The sequence below is a fragment of the Falco rusticolus genome, chromosome 11 (genome assembly GCF_015220075.1).
Source record: "Falco rusticolus isolate bFalRus1 chromosome 11, bFalRus1.pri, whole genome shotgun sequence".
In the NCBI taxonomy this organism is placed as follows: domain Eukaryota; kingdom Metazoa; phylum Chordata; class Aves; order Falconiformes; family Falconidae; genus Falco; species Falco rusticolus.
The window spans coordinates 7,032,556-7,048,803 of NC_051197.1; the positions used below are offsets into that span (position 1 = coordinate 7,032,556).

At 43.6% G+C, this 16,248-nt stretch overlaps 1 protein-coding gene across 3 annotated transcripts in view; it reads right to left on the reverse strand.

Moving 5' to 3' along the window:
• Positions 1 to 16,120, reverse strand: part of PODN (podocan) — a 33,142-nt gene extending 17,022 nt beyond the window's left edge. Inside the window, exons 1-5 of one of the 3 annotated variants that reach the window (XM_037404543.1) lie at positions 9,994 to 10,100; positions 8,999 to 9,287; positions 6,314 to 6,570; positions 4,319 to 4,412; positions 2,662 to 2,726 (exon numbers count right to left, since the gene is read on the reverse strand). In XM_037404543.1, coding sequence (XP_037260440.1) covers positions 2,662 to 2,726; positions 4,319 to 4,412; positions 6,314 to 6,570; positions 8,999 to 9,035 — 453 coding nt within the window. In that variant the 5' untranslated portion in view covers positions 9,036 to 9,287; positions 9,994 to 10,100. Of the gene's footprint in view, positions 1 to 2,661; positions 2,727 to 4,318; positions 4,413 to 6,313; positions 6,571 to 8,998 lie in introns of all 3 variants that reach the window. The other 2 variants (XM_037404544.1, XM_037404542.1) reach the window with 2 other exon arrangements.
• Positions 16,121 to 16,248: the final 128 nt, after the last annotated feature.

The window sequence follows — 16,248 nt, forward strand, 5'->3', positions numbered from 1 at the left end:
GTTTTCATTTTCACCTGTGGCAAACCCTCCATCCTTAAGCTGTCTTAAACACTTAATGGCCACAAACACAAGAAAGATCTCTCCCGCAAATCACATTCCTATCAGTACTTCCAGACAGTATGTAAGCCATGGAAACAGGCATCCTACGCATTACTACAGTTGCCACAGTACTGCTCTTGGCCTTACCAGTAATCTCTCACCTCCTGATCTGGGAGAGATGATTTCAGGGAAGTGGATAAGGCACTCATCTCCAACTAGGAAGGTCTGACAGTGCCTCAGGAAGTAGTAAGACTCTACCGTGACATAATATTGAGAATTCAAACACAGGAAACAGACTTAATCACTTTCATACACAGTGGCACATTAAAGCTTTCCTCCAGAAACACGGTCTGTTAGGTCATAACTTTTACACAAAACAAAGGGCATGGCTCAGATATGTGAAATGAGAAATATCAGAACCACAAGAAAGGGGAAAGAGAAAGAGAAGTTTCATCCAAAAAGAGTTTTCACTTGCTCAGGAATTTGCTTTGGCATTTCAGCACTTAAGTCATGAGACTAACTGATCTTCACTGGTTGACTGCTTGAAGGATTAACGCTAGATTGTTGTGCTAGCACAAATAAAGTTGACTGAGTAGGTTTGACTGGTATATTGCCTAATAAGTAGCAATTTGCATTTCTCCAGGTGCAATTTTTTTGCAGCTTTACTGCTGGATCTGCCTTTCCATATGGCAGATAGTGTTTCTCCACTGTTAACTAATGAGTTAACCAATGAATTCAGCAGGATTATACAAAAGTTATTACTAGATTTGGAACAAGTTTCCTTGCTTATAACAAGCTTTGATATAAACAGAAGTACTGGATGCAGGTGAATCCCATTTCACTTTGGAGATACTGAGGAATGTAAAACCTTCTGTCACCCAAATCATCAGCTTACCAGTAAATAGTAATGACAGCTCAGGACACAGACTACAGTTTGGTGGAAGAGATTTCTGTTACAACATGTGATAGATACAAATTATGAGAGTGAGGTGAAAAATTGAAAAGGAAACTACAGCATCCATTCTTTACTTGAAGTACTTTTTACTCATAAGCCACAGAAGGATAATAGTCTCTTATGATTTCTTTTCTCCCACCAGCTATGCCAGTTTAACAAAAGACAATTTAGCTATGTCTGATGGGATCACAATTGAAGATAAAGCAGCATTAAGATAATCCATAAAACAAGGAGCAAACTACCAGCAAATCCCTGCTCTCCTCCAGATACCAGAGTTACTTGATCTGCAGTGTTTCCTGCTGTAGAGTGGATGCAATCTGAAGCCAATCTGGTTTGTCCTGGCTTGTGATTTATAAAGAAATGTGTTATTTTTGTAGGTCCACAACTTCTCACTATAACTAGTTCTGACATTCGCTGACGTTTGCATTTTCTTTTGGGATCCTTTCCTCTCTGCAGTAAAGCCAGAAAAACCAAACACTTTGTTTTGTCACACAGGGAAAATTGGAGTGCAAAGTTCTGGAATATTAGTCACAGTCTGGCTTGTTCCTTTTTATGGAGTTATTAACTGCCAAGACTGTTATATGGAAATGGTGCTTGAAAGGGAGAAAAGAACACAATGTTACTGTACTAAGGAATGGGTTCTATTCTCAATCACTCCATACAGAAATCTATGGAGTGATTCTGGATGTGTCTTGGCCTAACTGAAACCTGAATGTGGCCACATGTATATAAACAAAACATCAAAAGGTCACAGATTTTAAGAGGATAATAAAAAATATATACAGACATGTATATAAATGTATCTATATAAAGAGAGAGAGGGAGGGATGGAAGGGCAGGGTTTTTGTAGACAAAAGAAGCTCTGCCTGATGTTTTAACTTATACTTTTCTGTGGCATCCCAGTTTCTTCTGTAGGAAGTATTTGTGGACAATCGCTGGGGATAAAGACAGACATAATGGGAACCACCCAGAGGTAAGGATATGTGAGAAGTTATTTCCTAGCCTTGGCAGGAAAGATGTGCTTCTGTCATGACATCCAACTTGGATCATTAATAGGAAAGCACCTAGGACCTTCTCCGTTAAAAAAAAATTAAACTCCTACCGGAGCAGCTAAAAGGATAAATTGCTAAATCGCAGTTTCACTCTGTGTGGGTATCCCTGCCCCGCCCCCATCAGACCTGATAAGAATGGGAGCCAGGGAAAACTGGATAGCTTTTCACAGATCTTGATGGCTTAAACACAGGTTTTAGGACATGTTTGTTCACAGATTTTTCAACCAGCCTCATCTGATGAGATATGCAGCATTTCACATCATTACCACACAGCTTATTTGCATACAGGCAGCTACCAAATCTGCATGCAGCTGGTCCAAAGCCTACTGAAGACAGTGGTAATTTATAAATGCAGGGGCTCTCTGTACCTCCCTACACACATAAGGGAAACCTTTCACCAGTTGCACAAATAAGTAAGTGTTCAAAATATACCGGCATGTGTACCCTCTAATTTTTTAGCATACTGATTGTCTTGACCTTAGATGAACCTGCAATGGAATATCACTTTAGCACAATTTTATGTAGGGTGTATGTTTTAAAAGAATTGAAGGCTTGCTTATTTAACTTTCAGAACTCAATTAGAAAAGAACTCTGAAAGCCTTCTGAGCCTCTTACCTTATTGTTTGCCAGGTACAGGTAATTCAGGTTCTCCAGATGCTCAAATGCTTCCTCTGGTAACCCTTAAAAACAGGAATAACTGATCAGTGACATTGGCACCTTATTGCCTCTCTCAGTGAAAATACCAGAAGGCAGCTTTCTCTCTCAGACAGTACCTTTAACGCAAGATTTAAATATTTTTCATTGCCACTGAAACGATCTAATTCAGACCTATTGTTGCCTTTGGTGGTTTTTTTTTAATTAAAAAACAAAACAAAACAAAAACATAGACTGGTAAGAGCAATGGAAGACCATTAAAAATCCTAAGCATGCAAGGCTTGTGGCCAACCCCACTGGCAAGGCTCAGGTACAGAGCTGTGTAGACTTGCTGCACAGCCAATTATCGGAGCTTGCAGCAACCATGCTATCTGAAAAGCTTCTTTTGTAGTTTGCTCATGAATCTGAAAATCATTTTTCTTGGAAGGACATAATCCGAGGCGGTTTAATGATCAGTCTGATCTATGACCACTATGTTGGCAAAATAACACCAGTATCTGCATGTCATAACCCTTCTCTTGTTCTGCTACCCCACAATCCAGATAGCCACGCAGTAACCAGCTGAGAGCTGAACTCGGAGCTTACCCTCCCCCAATAATTATTAATTTTCAGCTGAATCGCTCCACATCCAGCTGATCACACAAGCACAATTGCTGTCACAGTGGAAAGGCTGCAAATAACATTTTCACCTGGCACTTAGATAACTGTAAGTCAAAGGTGAAGCTATTTCCCACGTCAAAACATACTGGAAACTCGGGGCTGCACTGAAGCTTGTGAAGAAACATCAGGCCTCAAAAGGTAATAATGTCAAAGTCTGAATCAATTAAGCACAGCCCTCCTTGTGCCATGTAAGAGTGCTGTGGTTTGGGTCCCACGCATCATATGCCCACATTCTCAATAAAGGCTGTTCTCTCTCAGTGGAATAGGGATAGCAACAGCATTCAGAGCAACTGGGTAACGTACAAGTTAACAACTGCAGCTTTTGTACTGCATATCCTCCCCTCTTACTATTTACTCCAGTTCCTCTGTCTCTTTTGCTTTCCTTTACAAACCCCTTAAGCTTCTCTAATAAGCACATGACTCAGCAAGCAAAACCCACCTACGAAGATCAAAATGGTTTTAGAAGGGTAGAAGTTGTTTTATTTGCAATATATATTTGTAATTATACTAAATTTGACAAGGACTGAACTGGACTGAACTGCACCAACTGACTGACTAGACTGAACTAAACAAGTGGACTAAGAAACAAGGTCAGTCAGAAGGAAATCATTCAGCGTGTAGATGTTTCTGGTTCTCAAGTGCTGCATTGATGTGCCTGTGGGACCAGAGGGAGTTTCCTGGATAAGAAGATCTCACGCCACAGTACACAATGCTGCTGCCAGGTCTCCTCCACTGGTTCAGAAAGGCTGCATTCTTACAAACTGAGTATTATGTTTCGCATGATAAAGTGCCTCCATGATCTGTGTGATGGCCAAAGGAGTGAGGCTTATAGCTAACTACTCCAACCAAGTTAATTCATCACTCTGTGGCTTTCCTTATCAGCTGTCACTGGTCTCAGTGCGTTAACTGGTGTTCTGGAGGCACAGGCTCTGTCCACTTCATGGCTCTGCTGGCTTACCTTTTGAAGTTAGCCTGTTGTTTTGCAAATTGAGAGTTTCCAGTCTGTAAAGACGAGCGAGCTCTTCTGGAAAGATTTCTTCTATCTGGTTATTCTAAGAAAATGGAGAGTATTAATCATCAGCAAAGTAATCCAAGAAGGATCCCAATAAACCAAGACTGTGACCTGCAATAAAATTTGGAAATGAACCCACCATGCCAAATCATTGTCAAGAGTTCTCTCTGTAATGAGCCAGACTCACATCTCAAAACCAAGACATCCAAACCCAGCAGCATCTGAAGGCCTGAACCAAGTTTTGTAGCTTGTGCTCATCTCCAGAAATAACTGGCTTATGCACTGGTAGCACACAAAGAGTATGATTACGCCTGGCAAGGCCTACAATCCATCTGCCACAGCCAAACCTTGTAGCTGCAGCGAAGCATTTGCTACAAGGTTGGCACTGTGGATTTCCAAGTTTACTGCTTCTGTTATTCAAGTGTCGTTTTAAAAACAACTTGTCATGGGCAGGGAGAGTCAAACTTTCTCTGGTTCTGCTGTTGGGGGTGACTGCCATCAGATTTTCATTAACATGCTGACTAACATTTTAACCATTAACGGTTGATTTGAGTGTTTTAGCATCTAGGGACCAGTCAAGGACCCACCATGCTGGAAGCCAGGCCAATACACTGAAAGTGACAGCTGCTGCTCCAAAAAGCTTCTTTGCTTTTGGCAGTAAAGGCAGGAGCCATAGCTAGCACACACCTGGGACAGATCTGCTGAGGAAGGTGCCAGCTTACATTACGTTTTTTCTAACTACGCTGCACTTGGATGGAAAGCTCTGAATAAAATCTGCACTTCACCCAGTGAACAGAATTGGCAAATAGAAGCCATAACAAACCCCAGCTGGTGAAGGGCCAAAGAGGCATTGAAAGCCTGGAACTACAGCCACTGCTCAGGAGGAGACATGGCCGGGGCTGCTGTGCTCCAGCCCTACCCACACTCTCAGGTGTCAGGGCACAGGCAGGGGATGGGTGCCTGCCCCAGCGCTGGGCACAGTGATCAACTAACTCAGGAGCACTGAAACCCGCTGGCAGTCTAAGACAGACTGCTGCTTCTCCCTGACGTTTGAATTGCATGTCCTTGCGTGCCCTTATCCTGAGCAGACACGACATCTCTGCAGGGGAACTATTTGCTGCAGGCACGACACCAGCCCCGTGGCCACGGGCAGTGCTTATGGTGAGGGGTGGAATCAGCCATGTTATGGCTGCTCCTGGCCCAATCCGAGCCCCACAGCCCCTAGCACCGCTCACGGCGAGGGATGGCGTCGGCCATGTCACACCCCAGCCGCAGGCACCGCTCACGGCGAGGGATGGCGATGGCCATGTTACACCCTGGCCGCTGGCACCGCTCACGGCGAGGGATGGCGATGGCCATGTTACACCCTGGCCGCTGGCACCGCTCACGGCGAGGGATGGCAATGGCCATGTTACACCCCGGCCGCAGGCACCGCTCACGGCGAGGGATGGCGATGGCCATGTTACACCCCGGCCGCTGGCACTGCTCACAGTGAGGGATGGTGTTGGCCACATTACACCTGCTCCTGGCCCAGTCTGCATGCTGCAGGGAGAGATGGGATGCTGGGGGACACTGGTCGGGGCTGTGTCTGCACTGGTATGCTGTGTTTACAACACTAACACGTAGCGAGTGCCGCCACAAAAACTCTTGTTAATGAAGTGATTTAGGCCATCCTTTCCAGAGACACCCCAAAACACAAGGCCTTAGGCAGAAACAGAATAATGCGCTTGGTCAAAATTTCTGCTCTTGGAGCCGGGAGCGCACGTTTCCTATCTGTTTTCCTGCCTGGATCTGTGGGGTGGGAATTAACGCCGGCACCGGGCGCGTTTGGGCCTGCGGCACCTCCTGCTGCCGGCGCGAAGCCGCCGAAGGCAGCGGGCAGGCGCCGGCCCGGCCCGGCGGCCCCGGAGCGGGAGCTGGGGGCGGCCGCGGCTCCCTTACCTGCAGGGAGAGGTGGTTGGTCAGCTCGGGCAGCAGCAGCGGGAACTCCTTCAGGTCGATGCCGCCGCAGTCCACGACGCCCTCCTGTGTGCAGCCGCAGTCGCGGGGGCAGGCGGGGCCCGGGCCGGGCGGCCGCCGCCGCTGAGCAGCGCCCTCAGGGAAGTCGTTGCCGGCGGGCGGCGGCGGGCGGGCGGCGGCGCAGCCCAGCGCCAGGAGCCCCAGCGCCAGCAGGGCCCGGCCGCCGGCGGGCATCGCCCCTGCAAGGCGAGAGCGCGGCGGTCAGGCCCCGGCGGGAGGGGGCCCGGCCCGGCCGAGTCCCGCGCTCCCCCGGCCCCGCGTTCCCGCTGCCCCCGGCCGCCTTTGGGGCGCGGGCCGAGACGGAGCCGCGCCGGCGGGACCCCGGCTGCAGCCGGCGGGCTGGCAGCATCCCCCCGCGCCGTCCCGGGCTCCTCGGGTTATTTATTGCCTTTTTCATATTGAGAAACGCCAGATGACCCCGGAGGTTTCTAGAAGAGGTGATGCAATGTTATTCCTATCTAACTGCTGGTCATGCTGTTCCCCAGTTTTGCAGAGGGAAGAAAATGCTCATTAGCGTAAACCAGGTGTGCTGGGAAGTGACTGTGGCTGTCAGGGTGCCTGTCGGAGGGCTGCCTCACCGGCACCCAACAGTAACGCAAGCTCACGGCTACTGAAAACAAAATGGGCTTCCTATTGATTTTGGACAGTGCTATCTGAACCTCAGAGGCCTGGCTAACGTTCAGCTTTTATCTTTCTGGCAGCAGGTTACAATAACTCAAACAGGAGTATCTACCGGACCAGCCAGCTGGCCCTAATCCAGCCCCCTCGGTCTTATCTGTCCCCTTCTCTGATTTGGCACCTAACGATTTGCAGTCCGGGCTTGTAATTACTTGTCTTTTATCCTTTTGGCTATTGGCACAAGTATTTCACAGCGATGAGAAATTCTTATTTAAGCAGATCTTCTAAGGCAAAAAAGCACAACGCATTCATGACCTTAATACGAAACAAGCGCTCTGTTCACCTCTGCTGGCCCAGGTTCCTGCTTTGCATTGGGACAAGAACGTCCCAGAGCCAGACTGGCAGCCGTCAGAGCTGGCACGTCTCTGTTTACATCCACAGGGCTTCGCAGCTTTATGCCAGCTGAATTCTCTGGGGCTCTCACAGACTTTGGGTGCTAAAAAAGCATTGGAGGGATCCTGCTCTCAGCCACAGTCATGAAAATCTTAAATAACTTCTGTAAACACTGACTTGTACTTGAAGAAACCAGGAGAAGGTGGGATTACAGGACAGAGCATCCTGAAACATGGATGGTTTTGCTTTAGTCCTGGTCTTTGCTACCAACATGCTGGATGATTTTAAGCATTTAACATTGCTTGCTTGATCCCTCTTCTCCCTGCTCCACTATTTCACAGCTTCCGTATCTGCAAAAGCTGAATATAATGAAATTAATCTCCTTTATAAAACATTCCAGAGGTCAGATAGTGTTCCTTATGTGGCAGCTAGATATTAATAGTGAATTCAAAACTGGCCGTGTGAGTATGCCAACAGTGGATTACTAAAATCCTTAGTATTTGGTGATCTAATCTCAGAAAATATTTCAGAAATCTTAAAGAAAATAATCTCAGAAAGTATGATATATCAGATCTCTAACAAAATATTCTTCGTATATATCAGCTTACCCTTATAGATACTTACAAAAGAAACTAAAGAAAAAAATATGCAGGTCACAACCAGCCTTGCTGTAGCAATACCAACACTGTTCCCAGAGCACACAGTTAACATCATGGTTAGTTTTGGGCTGTACAGACTTGCAACATACTGACTTTTCCACACATATAGCTGAAAAGACGTTAAAAAATTAACAGGAAATATTTTATCTATTGCACACTAAAATTTGTGAGGCAATCTCACCCTGTTGTCATCAATATGCATGCTTCTGCTACGATGCCTTTGAAGTGAACGCTGCTCTGGTGCCACAGGGAGACACTTTGGATACAGAAACATCTGCTTGCATCTGGAGCGCAGGCAGTAAAACCAGGCATGATTTTGATTTTCTTTTAGTTCAAAGAAAAGTCTGAACTCACTCACTCCATTTCAACTCATTCCCATGGGCCTGATCCAAAGCCTTATTAAGAAACCTTACTGAAGGAGTAGCTCAAAACCCACTAGAAAGAGTCAGTCCTCTTCCCCTTACTGTCAGTGTGTTTTGGATCAGGTCCTTCCACCCAAAGACTGAAATTAACACTGAAATCAGCTCAGGGGTTTCTATGGTTGCATCTTTCTGAGTCCACACAAAACCACTACCGATTTCTGCACTTTGCTGCCACACAGCACCAGAGGCAGAGTGCTACAAAAGGCACAGTCTCAAGAAGTAAACTGAAGTTTCAGCACTTACTGTATGCTTCTCAGTGGTTACAGTTACCTCAATAAACAACAGAATCATGTTCAAAATACCCCATCTCTGTACCTATTTTTCTCCACACACATTCTCACAGGAGACACACAGATGGAAAAACATCCTCTCCTTCAAAATCAACAGGTTAACTGAGTTTGTTACCTACACTGAACATCTTTCTAAAAGCTGCAGCTGAAAGGCAGGCTGCTGGATGTTGTCCGACAATCCAGCTTTAAAAAAAAAAAAAAAAAATGAAGTGCTGAAAAACTCACCTTTGCTGTCAGAAATCAGATGAATGGAGAGGAACATTTCTCTTGCCCCCACAGGCTCCCTCGGCTCATGCCATGTCAGTTACATGCGCTGAGCTCAGAGTGAGTCTCTCCTTTCCAAGCCAGATCCTTTCCAGATGTGAGCAGCAGAACGAGAGAGAGTAATAGGCAACCCTCTACCAACGAGAGTTTCCTGCACTTCCCAACGAAATCGGAGAGGAATTTTCCAAAGTCACCATATGGGAAAATGTGAGTAGGAAAGAGGAAGCAGCTATAGTCTGAATATAAAAACCTGGGGAAGAAACAATCTCCCATTGCTTTTTGTCAACAGCTTGCAAGATCCATGAGATATGCCAAAAGAAAGCATGCTGGAATTGACAGAAGCAGAGACAGCGTGTGCTTTAGCATTTTGTTGCAGGACACCAGAGCTGCACTATCTGTTCCTAGATCTTTAATTTTAGTCACATTCAACAGAAAAACTGAATTCCAGGTGGGAATGTCATCCCATTCTCTGGGGGTCTGGTTCAAATCATCCAGGAACAGACAGATCAGCAGTTTTTCCTGCGTTTCATCTCCCTCCCCTTTTAACTTCCCCCCTGGATTTCAATCCATCAACTGATCTTCAGGGACCAGGGATAGATAGGCTGAAACTACAAATGTCTTAGAGGCAAAAGTCCCCAAATTTGATATAACACCCCATCTACCCAATCTCTTTTTTTATCTTCTAAGCCTCATATTACACCACTAAACATGAAAACAACCCTCCACCACACATAGACACCCACTCCAGCCCTAGTCACATTTAGCCCCGCAGACACATTTCTTATTTTTCCCCCTATTAGTAAAAGAGAGGAACATGCTGTTTATAACACAGTATGCTCTAAGTGCAGCAATACCTCCAAGAAAGAAACACAGCTTTTTGCCACTGACAGGAAAGTCACTATTTTAAATATAAAGCCACCTGTTTTGTGAATGCCCCACAGTGCTCCATACAGTACCTCCACAAATCTGCAGAGGATCTATCCTCACCAAGAACACGACCTTCTTGCTCAATTCCAAAAGAAGGTACACTGATTCTTTCCTCTCAACTCCAGCTGAACTAAAGTCTAAAGCAATTAAGTTATTTCCTCCCTCTCCCGGGCTCATATCAACTGGAACTGATCCCCCCCCCCCCCAATGCCACGTGTAAGCTGCAAAAGTTAAGTGTGGGAAGTGTGTTTTTACTAAAACAAAAATAAGAAAAAAAACCAAAGCTGGCTGTTTTTTCTTAGTGATTCAGAGATCCAGGATGCATTTGCCTGCTACCCTTTCTATAGTTCAGTACTCTGAGTCCATACAACGTAATTTATGCAGAGTTTTCAGAAAGAGAAAAAGTGTGCTTATATTGGGGGACCACTCCATCTTACCCCAGTCTGCAGAGAGGAGGAAGAGGAAAAGTAGGTTGATAACCTGGTTCACTATTGACGCCAGAACAGCTGACAAAGGAGAGGAGGAGAGCAGGATTCACCCTTCCCCAAAACTGCCTTTTTTCTGTGTTTTTGTTGTATGTCACATAGCTTTCAGAAGTATTACAAGACATTATGAAAAAGAGGGGCATTACGCCTCCTTTAGTGGGGAAACAGAGGGACACAAGTGTCATAGCCAACCCAGGACTATCCAGCAGGACAGAGCCGGTACCAGAAACCAGATAACCCATGTGCAGAGGTAACACAGCCTTACACTATGCTACAGATTACCTATATAGGCTGGGGTTTTTTCCAGGCTTTCACTTCCTCCACACCTTATCCTCTTACATCAATATATCCCAAACTCACAATCTCCTATCTCCAGGCCCAGTGCTGCATTTCCATCATCGGAACCCATACAAATTCCCAGGAAAACCAGAGCTGGAGTCAAACCTACCTGAAGGCATTCCAACCCACCACTAAGCCAAAGGCTGTGCCCTAGCACTGCAGATGGACTCAGGGAACCACTGCTTCTGTTCACTACAGCTTTCTGGTGCTTTCAGAGGAAAGAACTTCCACTGCAGAACTCGCAACACAGAATTAGCGGCAGGAAATATTTCCAGTCAAACCTGAATCTTTGTACTCTGGCGTGTTCCCTGCTGATAGCTGTGAGTGGTGGTTGCAGCCTAAACGAAGAAACATTTTTTAGGTTTAAAACCTGAAGCTGAAGACTCAGTTTAAACTTTGGTATGGTCACTTCTTCAGATCATGTAGATGGCAGAGAAACAGGTCCCTGGGCAAACAACTGCTAGGGTACTTCATTGAACAACTGGCAGCTGTGACAGACAGCAAGACTAAACCTTCTGCACTGACTCCAGCAGACAAAAAGCAGTGGTGGTCAAGGATAGACTGCTAACTGAGCTCTTACTTTTCAAAGATACTCTTGCAGACCTCAGCATAAGGACACGTCCAGGGCCAAGCTGCAGTATGCAGTACACTATATTCCACTACTGTAACTGAGAAAACTGGACAATTTTGTCTAGATTACACCAAGGCTGCACTTGCTTTGTGGAATCACTGAGGATCAGGATAGCACAGGGGTAGCTCAAACCTGTGAGACCCACTCAGCTCTGGCTTTGGAACTATTGTCACTCTCCTAAAGAGATTATAGGTTAAATTTAGATGTGATATCACAAACTCAAGTAACAGACACCCCAGTCAAGCAACAACAGGGCAGAGAACAAAAGGTACAACAGAACTATTGAAACATGAGCTCCAAAACAGTGGTTCTACAGGCATCAGCTCACTTGTGATCAGCATGAAGTGAAGCATGAGGCATTCAGGAATTTAAAGTTTTTGGTGTATCTTAAAGGGTAGTAAAAGATTCTCTACTCTCATCTTTATTTATCTGATTTAAATAAGACTCTGCAGAAATACCGCCATTCCTGAAGTGTCCACTGCTATGTGCTGAAACTGTGCCTTTATTTGAAAGGAGAGAAAAAAGCCCATTAAAATTCTTTTAAATAACTTGCCGTCATTTGCTTCAAAAAATGAATAATCAAAACACAAAGAGTAAAAGAGGGTTTTGTCTCCAAAACAGGAAGGGAAGTATTTTTCAAACCTAAGAATGCACAACAGAGCCTGGCCACAAGCCTGTTGGCATCTGTGTCTTGATCTGAATGAACTTTAAGATGTCTGTTCTCCCAGAGGACATGTACTGTTTAAAAAAATAAAAATAACAATCCATGACTGCTTTTAATCTACCTGGAATATGGGATACAGACAGCATATTTTGTACTTATTTTATACTACCCATGTTCCATTTAGCCTGCTGCAACATTATTAGGATATTTCTGTTCCTGTATCACAGTATATAACTAACATTACCCAGAGAACCCACCCAGGGCCATATAAAGCCATCTGCTTTTAAGTTAGCAATGAACTCTTCTTAGAGATACAAGGTACAGAACAGCTCATGCTGTCACTCCAACAAATTACGCCGCTATTTAAGTAATAAAGGAATTTGTTCCAAACAGTTGGGGTTTTTTTCCAGCATTTGTTCTCCACATGTGGTTTGCTTCCTCAAGTGTTGATTTTTCATAGTTAAGAGACTTTTTCCTGCCTTTTATCCACCAGGCTAATTGCATTCTTATTCTTTTCTGTTTAACAAGAGCTGACATCCAGCCCAGTGCTCTGTAAAACAGGAAGTGATGTTTTTCCTGTCCCAAGGAGGTAACAGTTTAAACTGACCTCTGATGAATTGGACATATGGGAAATGGACAAATCCAGCCTTGTGATTATTTGAAATTTTTCCTATTGTGAGAGGGGAGTGAAGTCCCTTTGTCCCATCCTCCCGCATCCTGAAATGATCTATTGCTCAAAAGAATAGCTCCTTAAACAAGCTGCCACAAACCACACTCAGCTGTTCATACCCTCCTCGCTTGAGCAAACTAATCTCTCTGCTGCTTACCAAAGGAATCCCAGATTACCTTGTACTAGGAGGACTTTACACAAATAAAGCCACCTGCCAGATTCTCCATTCCCTAACACTTGCAGATACGAGCACCTGCAACAGGCACTCAAGTGTTACACACCCCCATGAAGTTATTCAAGAGGTAAAGTCAGCTCCATACATACAGCTGCAATAACTGCCTTCCACCTAGACTACCTCATCTGCCCAGAGATATGCCATCATTTATTTATCCACAGAGAGCTCTCTCACAAACATCCCAAATTCAGCATTTCGTGACAAATTCCTATTTGTTATCCTGATTAACATAGGATAGGAACAGAGATTTCTTGAAGTAGCACATTTTCTTAAGGAAAGGAGCCATGTTCTGACCCTCAGCATTTCTTCTAATGACTCTAATTGTAATAAAAACAGCAATCACTTCTGCAAACACAAATGGTGTAAAGAGTGTAAGTGTAATGTACTGCATTGTACCTATTTCTGACTAGGCAAAGCAGCAGAACTGAAACACAAAACTCGAGTTCAAAAATAAAATCTGTGCTCCAAAACCAAAGCATTCACTCAAATCCCTGCAAGCCAGATCTGCCAAGTCAGGCATCACTCTGCTCACTGGCTCCTACTCTGATGAATCTATTTGCATTTCTTACAGCAAGGAAACATGTTTTACTTTTTTCTTTATTATGAAAACTCATATCTGAAAAAGTTACATGAATTTTACAAAAGAAAGTAAAGATATACCTGCCTACCCAACAGTATCTCTGTATTAACACATTTATCATAGATGGTAAGAAAAAAAACCAAGACCCCATCCCAAACAAACAAACAAAAAACCACCAACCCACCCCCTCAAAAAAACCCACAACAAACCAACCACAAAACAATAGCTGCAAAGGGTATTCACCAGAGTCTGTGAAGAAAGAACAAGCATTTTATGTCTAAAGCTGAAATTTCCTCTTATGTGAACCGGCAGTCTCAGAACACTAAACCCTCTCCTTAGAGGATCAGGATTTTTTTTTCTTTTCACAAGGCCTTTGAAACCAAAAATGTAAACTTTGCTATGTTCAGTGACCGGCCACCTCTTTGCATCTCTAGCTACCTTTCTAGTTCTGCCCTCAGGTTAACAAAACAGAATTGCAATAACACAAACTTCCTAAGAAAGGCTAAGTTACAGAGAATTTTAGCTGGAGAAGAGATACTTAACGCTGCTTGGTCAAGACAGCATTACAGACTGAGAAAGCAAACTTTTGTAGAGATACTTCTAAAATGGTACAAACTTAGGTAATGCTTTAAGTTGTGCAGAGAAAATGTAACAGAACCTAAAGATAATGTCAAAATCTGCTCCGTATCACAACAGCTTTGCCTACTTCCTCATCATGATGAACAGGGCACATTATTTCTGTCCACTGTGGAACTTATTTATTCAAAGTTACTAGATTCTAAGACTGAAGAATCTAAATGGCATTTTTTAGAAAAGACCCCACCCACACCTCACTCCCAGAAAAAAGAAAATTATAAAAAGTATACTTCAAAAATACTCAGCAAGTTATGACACAAAGAAAGTGCTGAAAGTGAAGTAACACAAGACAGATGTCTAAATATGACATTAACTGGTAGATGGGGTAAATATACAACTTTGTCCTTTACTCCACCTTCTAAATACTGCAGAAGGAGAAATACAAAACTATATAGTTCTTTTACTTCCAAGCAGAGAAAGCAGGCTGTGCTAATCTCTCTATTACTCCCTCTAGCTACAATTGATAAGTGAACTAAACATCTACATTTAATCTGGGATTTTTCTGTTATAATATCATATCAGCAAGTGCTTGAACCTAAAAGTCTTGGGTCTGTACCAACCTAGAGATTTCTCTGAAGGCCAGGGTCTCAGACTTGGATATTCTCTCTCAGTAGTGAACAAATGCCAAAGTTATTTCTGCACTGTATTTTTGGGGGGGAAATGTTATTTTGTAGAGAGCTAACGCTGCTTTCATTTGAAAGACAACTACCTACTTCAATCCTTTGTGGAAGTCAATAATACACAAGAGGAAACCTGACTCATATGGCCAAACTGTATTTCAAGAAGTTTACAGTGGAGCAAGGCCATATTCGTCCTATTTAACACCAGACTAATGCCTTGGAAAAGAAGATAAAACAGTGGGGTGATAAAAGCTGACTCATCCAGACATTGAAGACCACGGCTGAGTACAAGAGCTGCAGACAGGTCTGAACACTGAGTGCCCAGACAGTAAAGCAGTTGAAATTCAATATAAATAGAAGGTATGCATATAGAACAGTAATTTAAAAAAAGTTTCAGCTTCACAGTGCAGAAATAAGCACCAAGTTAATATAAAAGAAATGAGCCCTCAGTTTTAAGAGATCCAAGAAAGCAATAGCTCAAAACTAGCAGGGGTCAGAAAAGCACCTGGGGAAAGAAAAATAAAAGCAAAGAAGGATCTTGTATCTTGAAAGCTTTTTAACAGGCCAATCAGAATGCAGCATACAGGAAGGATACATGGATGTCTAAAAGGTCACAAGGGTCTCTCCACGTGAGACAGTTAAATAGAACGTCCTCTTCTTTAAGCTATGAAGCCTGAAGGTGGTAGGGCAACACTATGAACAGGAGGAGTGCTTTGATGCTGTTCGCTGTTTCTTCCATTAAAAATAAACAAACAACAACAAAAAAGCAACTAAGACTTATAAAACAAAACAGCAATGTATAAGATAAAAAGGAATAAATTTAATTCCACATGACATGTAGGTAAACTACAGAAATTCTTGACCCATCCTAAAAAAGCTGTCAAGGATTCAAAAGGAACTGGACAAGCTCATGAAAGACTATCCACCAAGAACTTTAGGTACAGACATACCACTTCAAATTCGTGAGCTGGGAAAAAAAAATTAGTATCACTCTCATCTAGGAAAGTATCCTGGGTAAACAGATGTTTGGGGCATCTTCATATTTCTTCCAAAGTATCAATGGTCAGAAATTATAGTGGGCTATATTTCTGGTCTGATTCAGTACAGCCATTCTTACTTCTCAGCAAACTCTTAACCATTCACGCAAGACAAGCAGAATGATTGGCTTGAATTAGCTAATTTATTATGATTTTAGTCAAACCAGAGAAGTGAAAGTTTATGCATAAAGTTCCTCAGTTGTGGCCCACACACGAGGATATGAAGTGTATATATACTGGACTGAGATGTAGTATCTACTGACAATGACCAAGGAGGAAAAAATGGATGACTGCAGGCACCCTTCGTGAGAACCTGTACAAAATACTAAATTCAGTGCATTAACATGAAATTCATGTATACAAACCTGACGAAGGGACACACAGGAG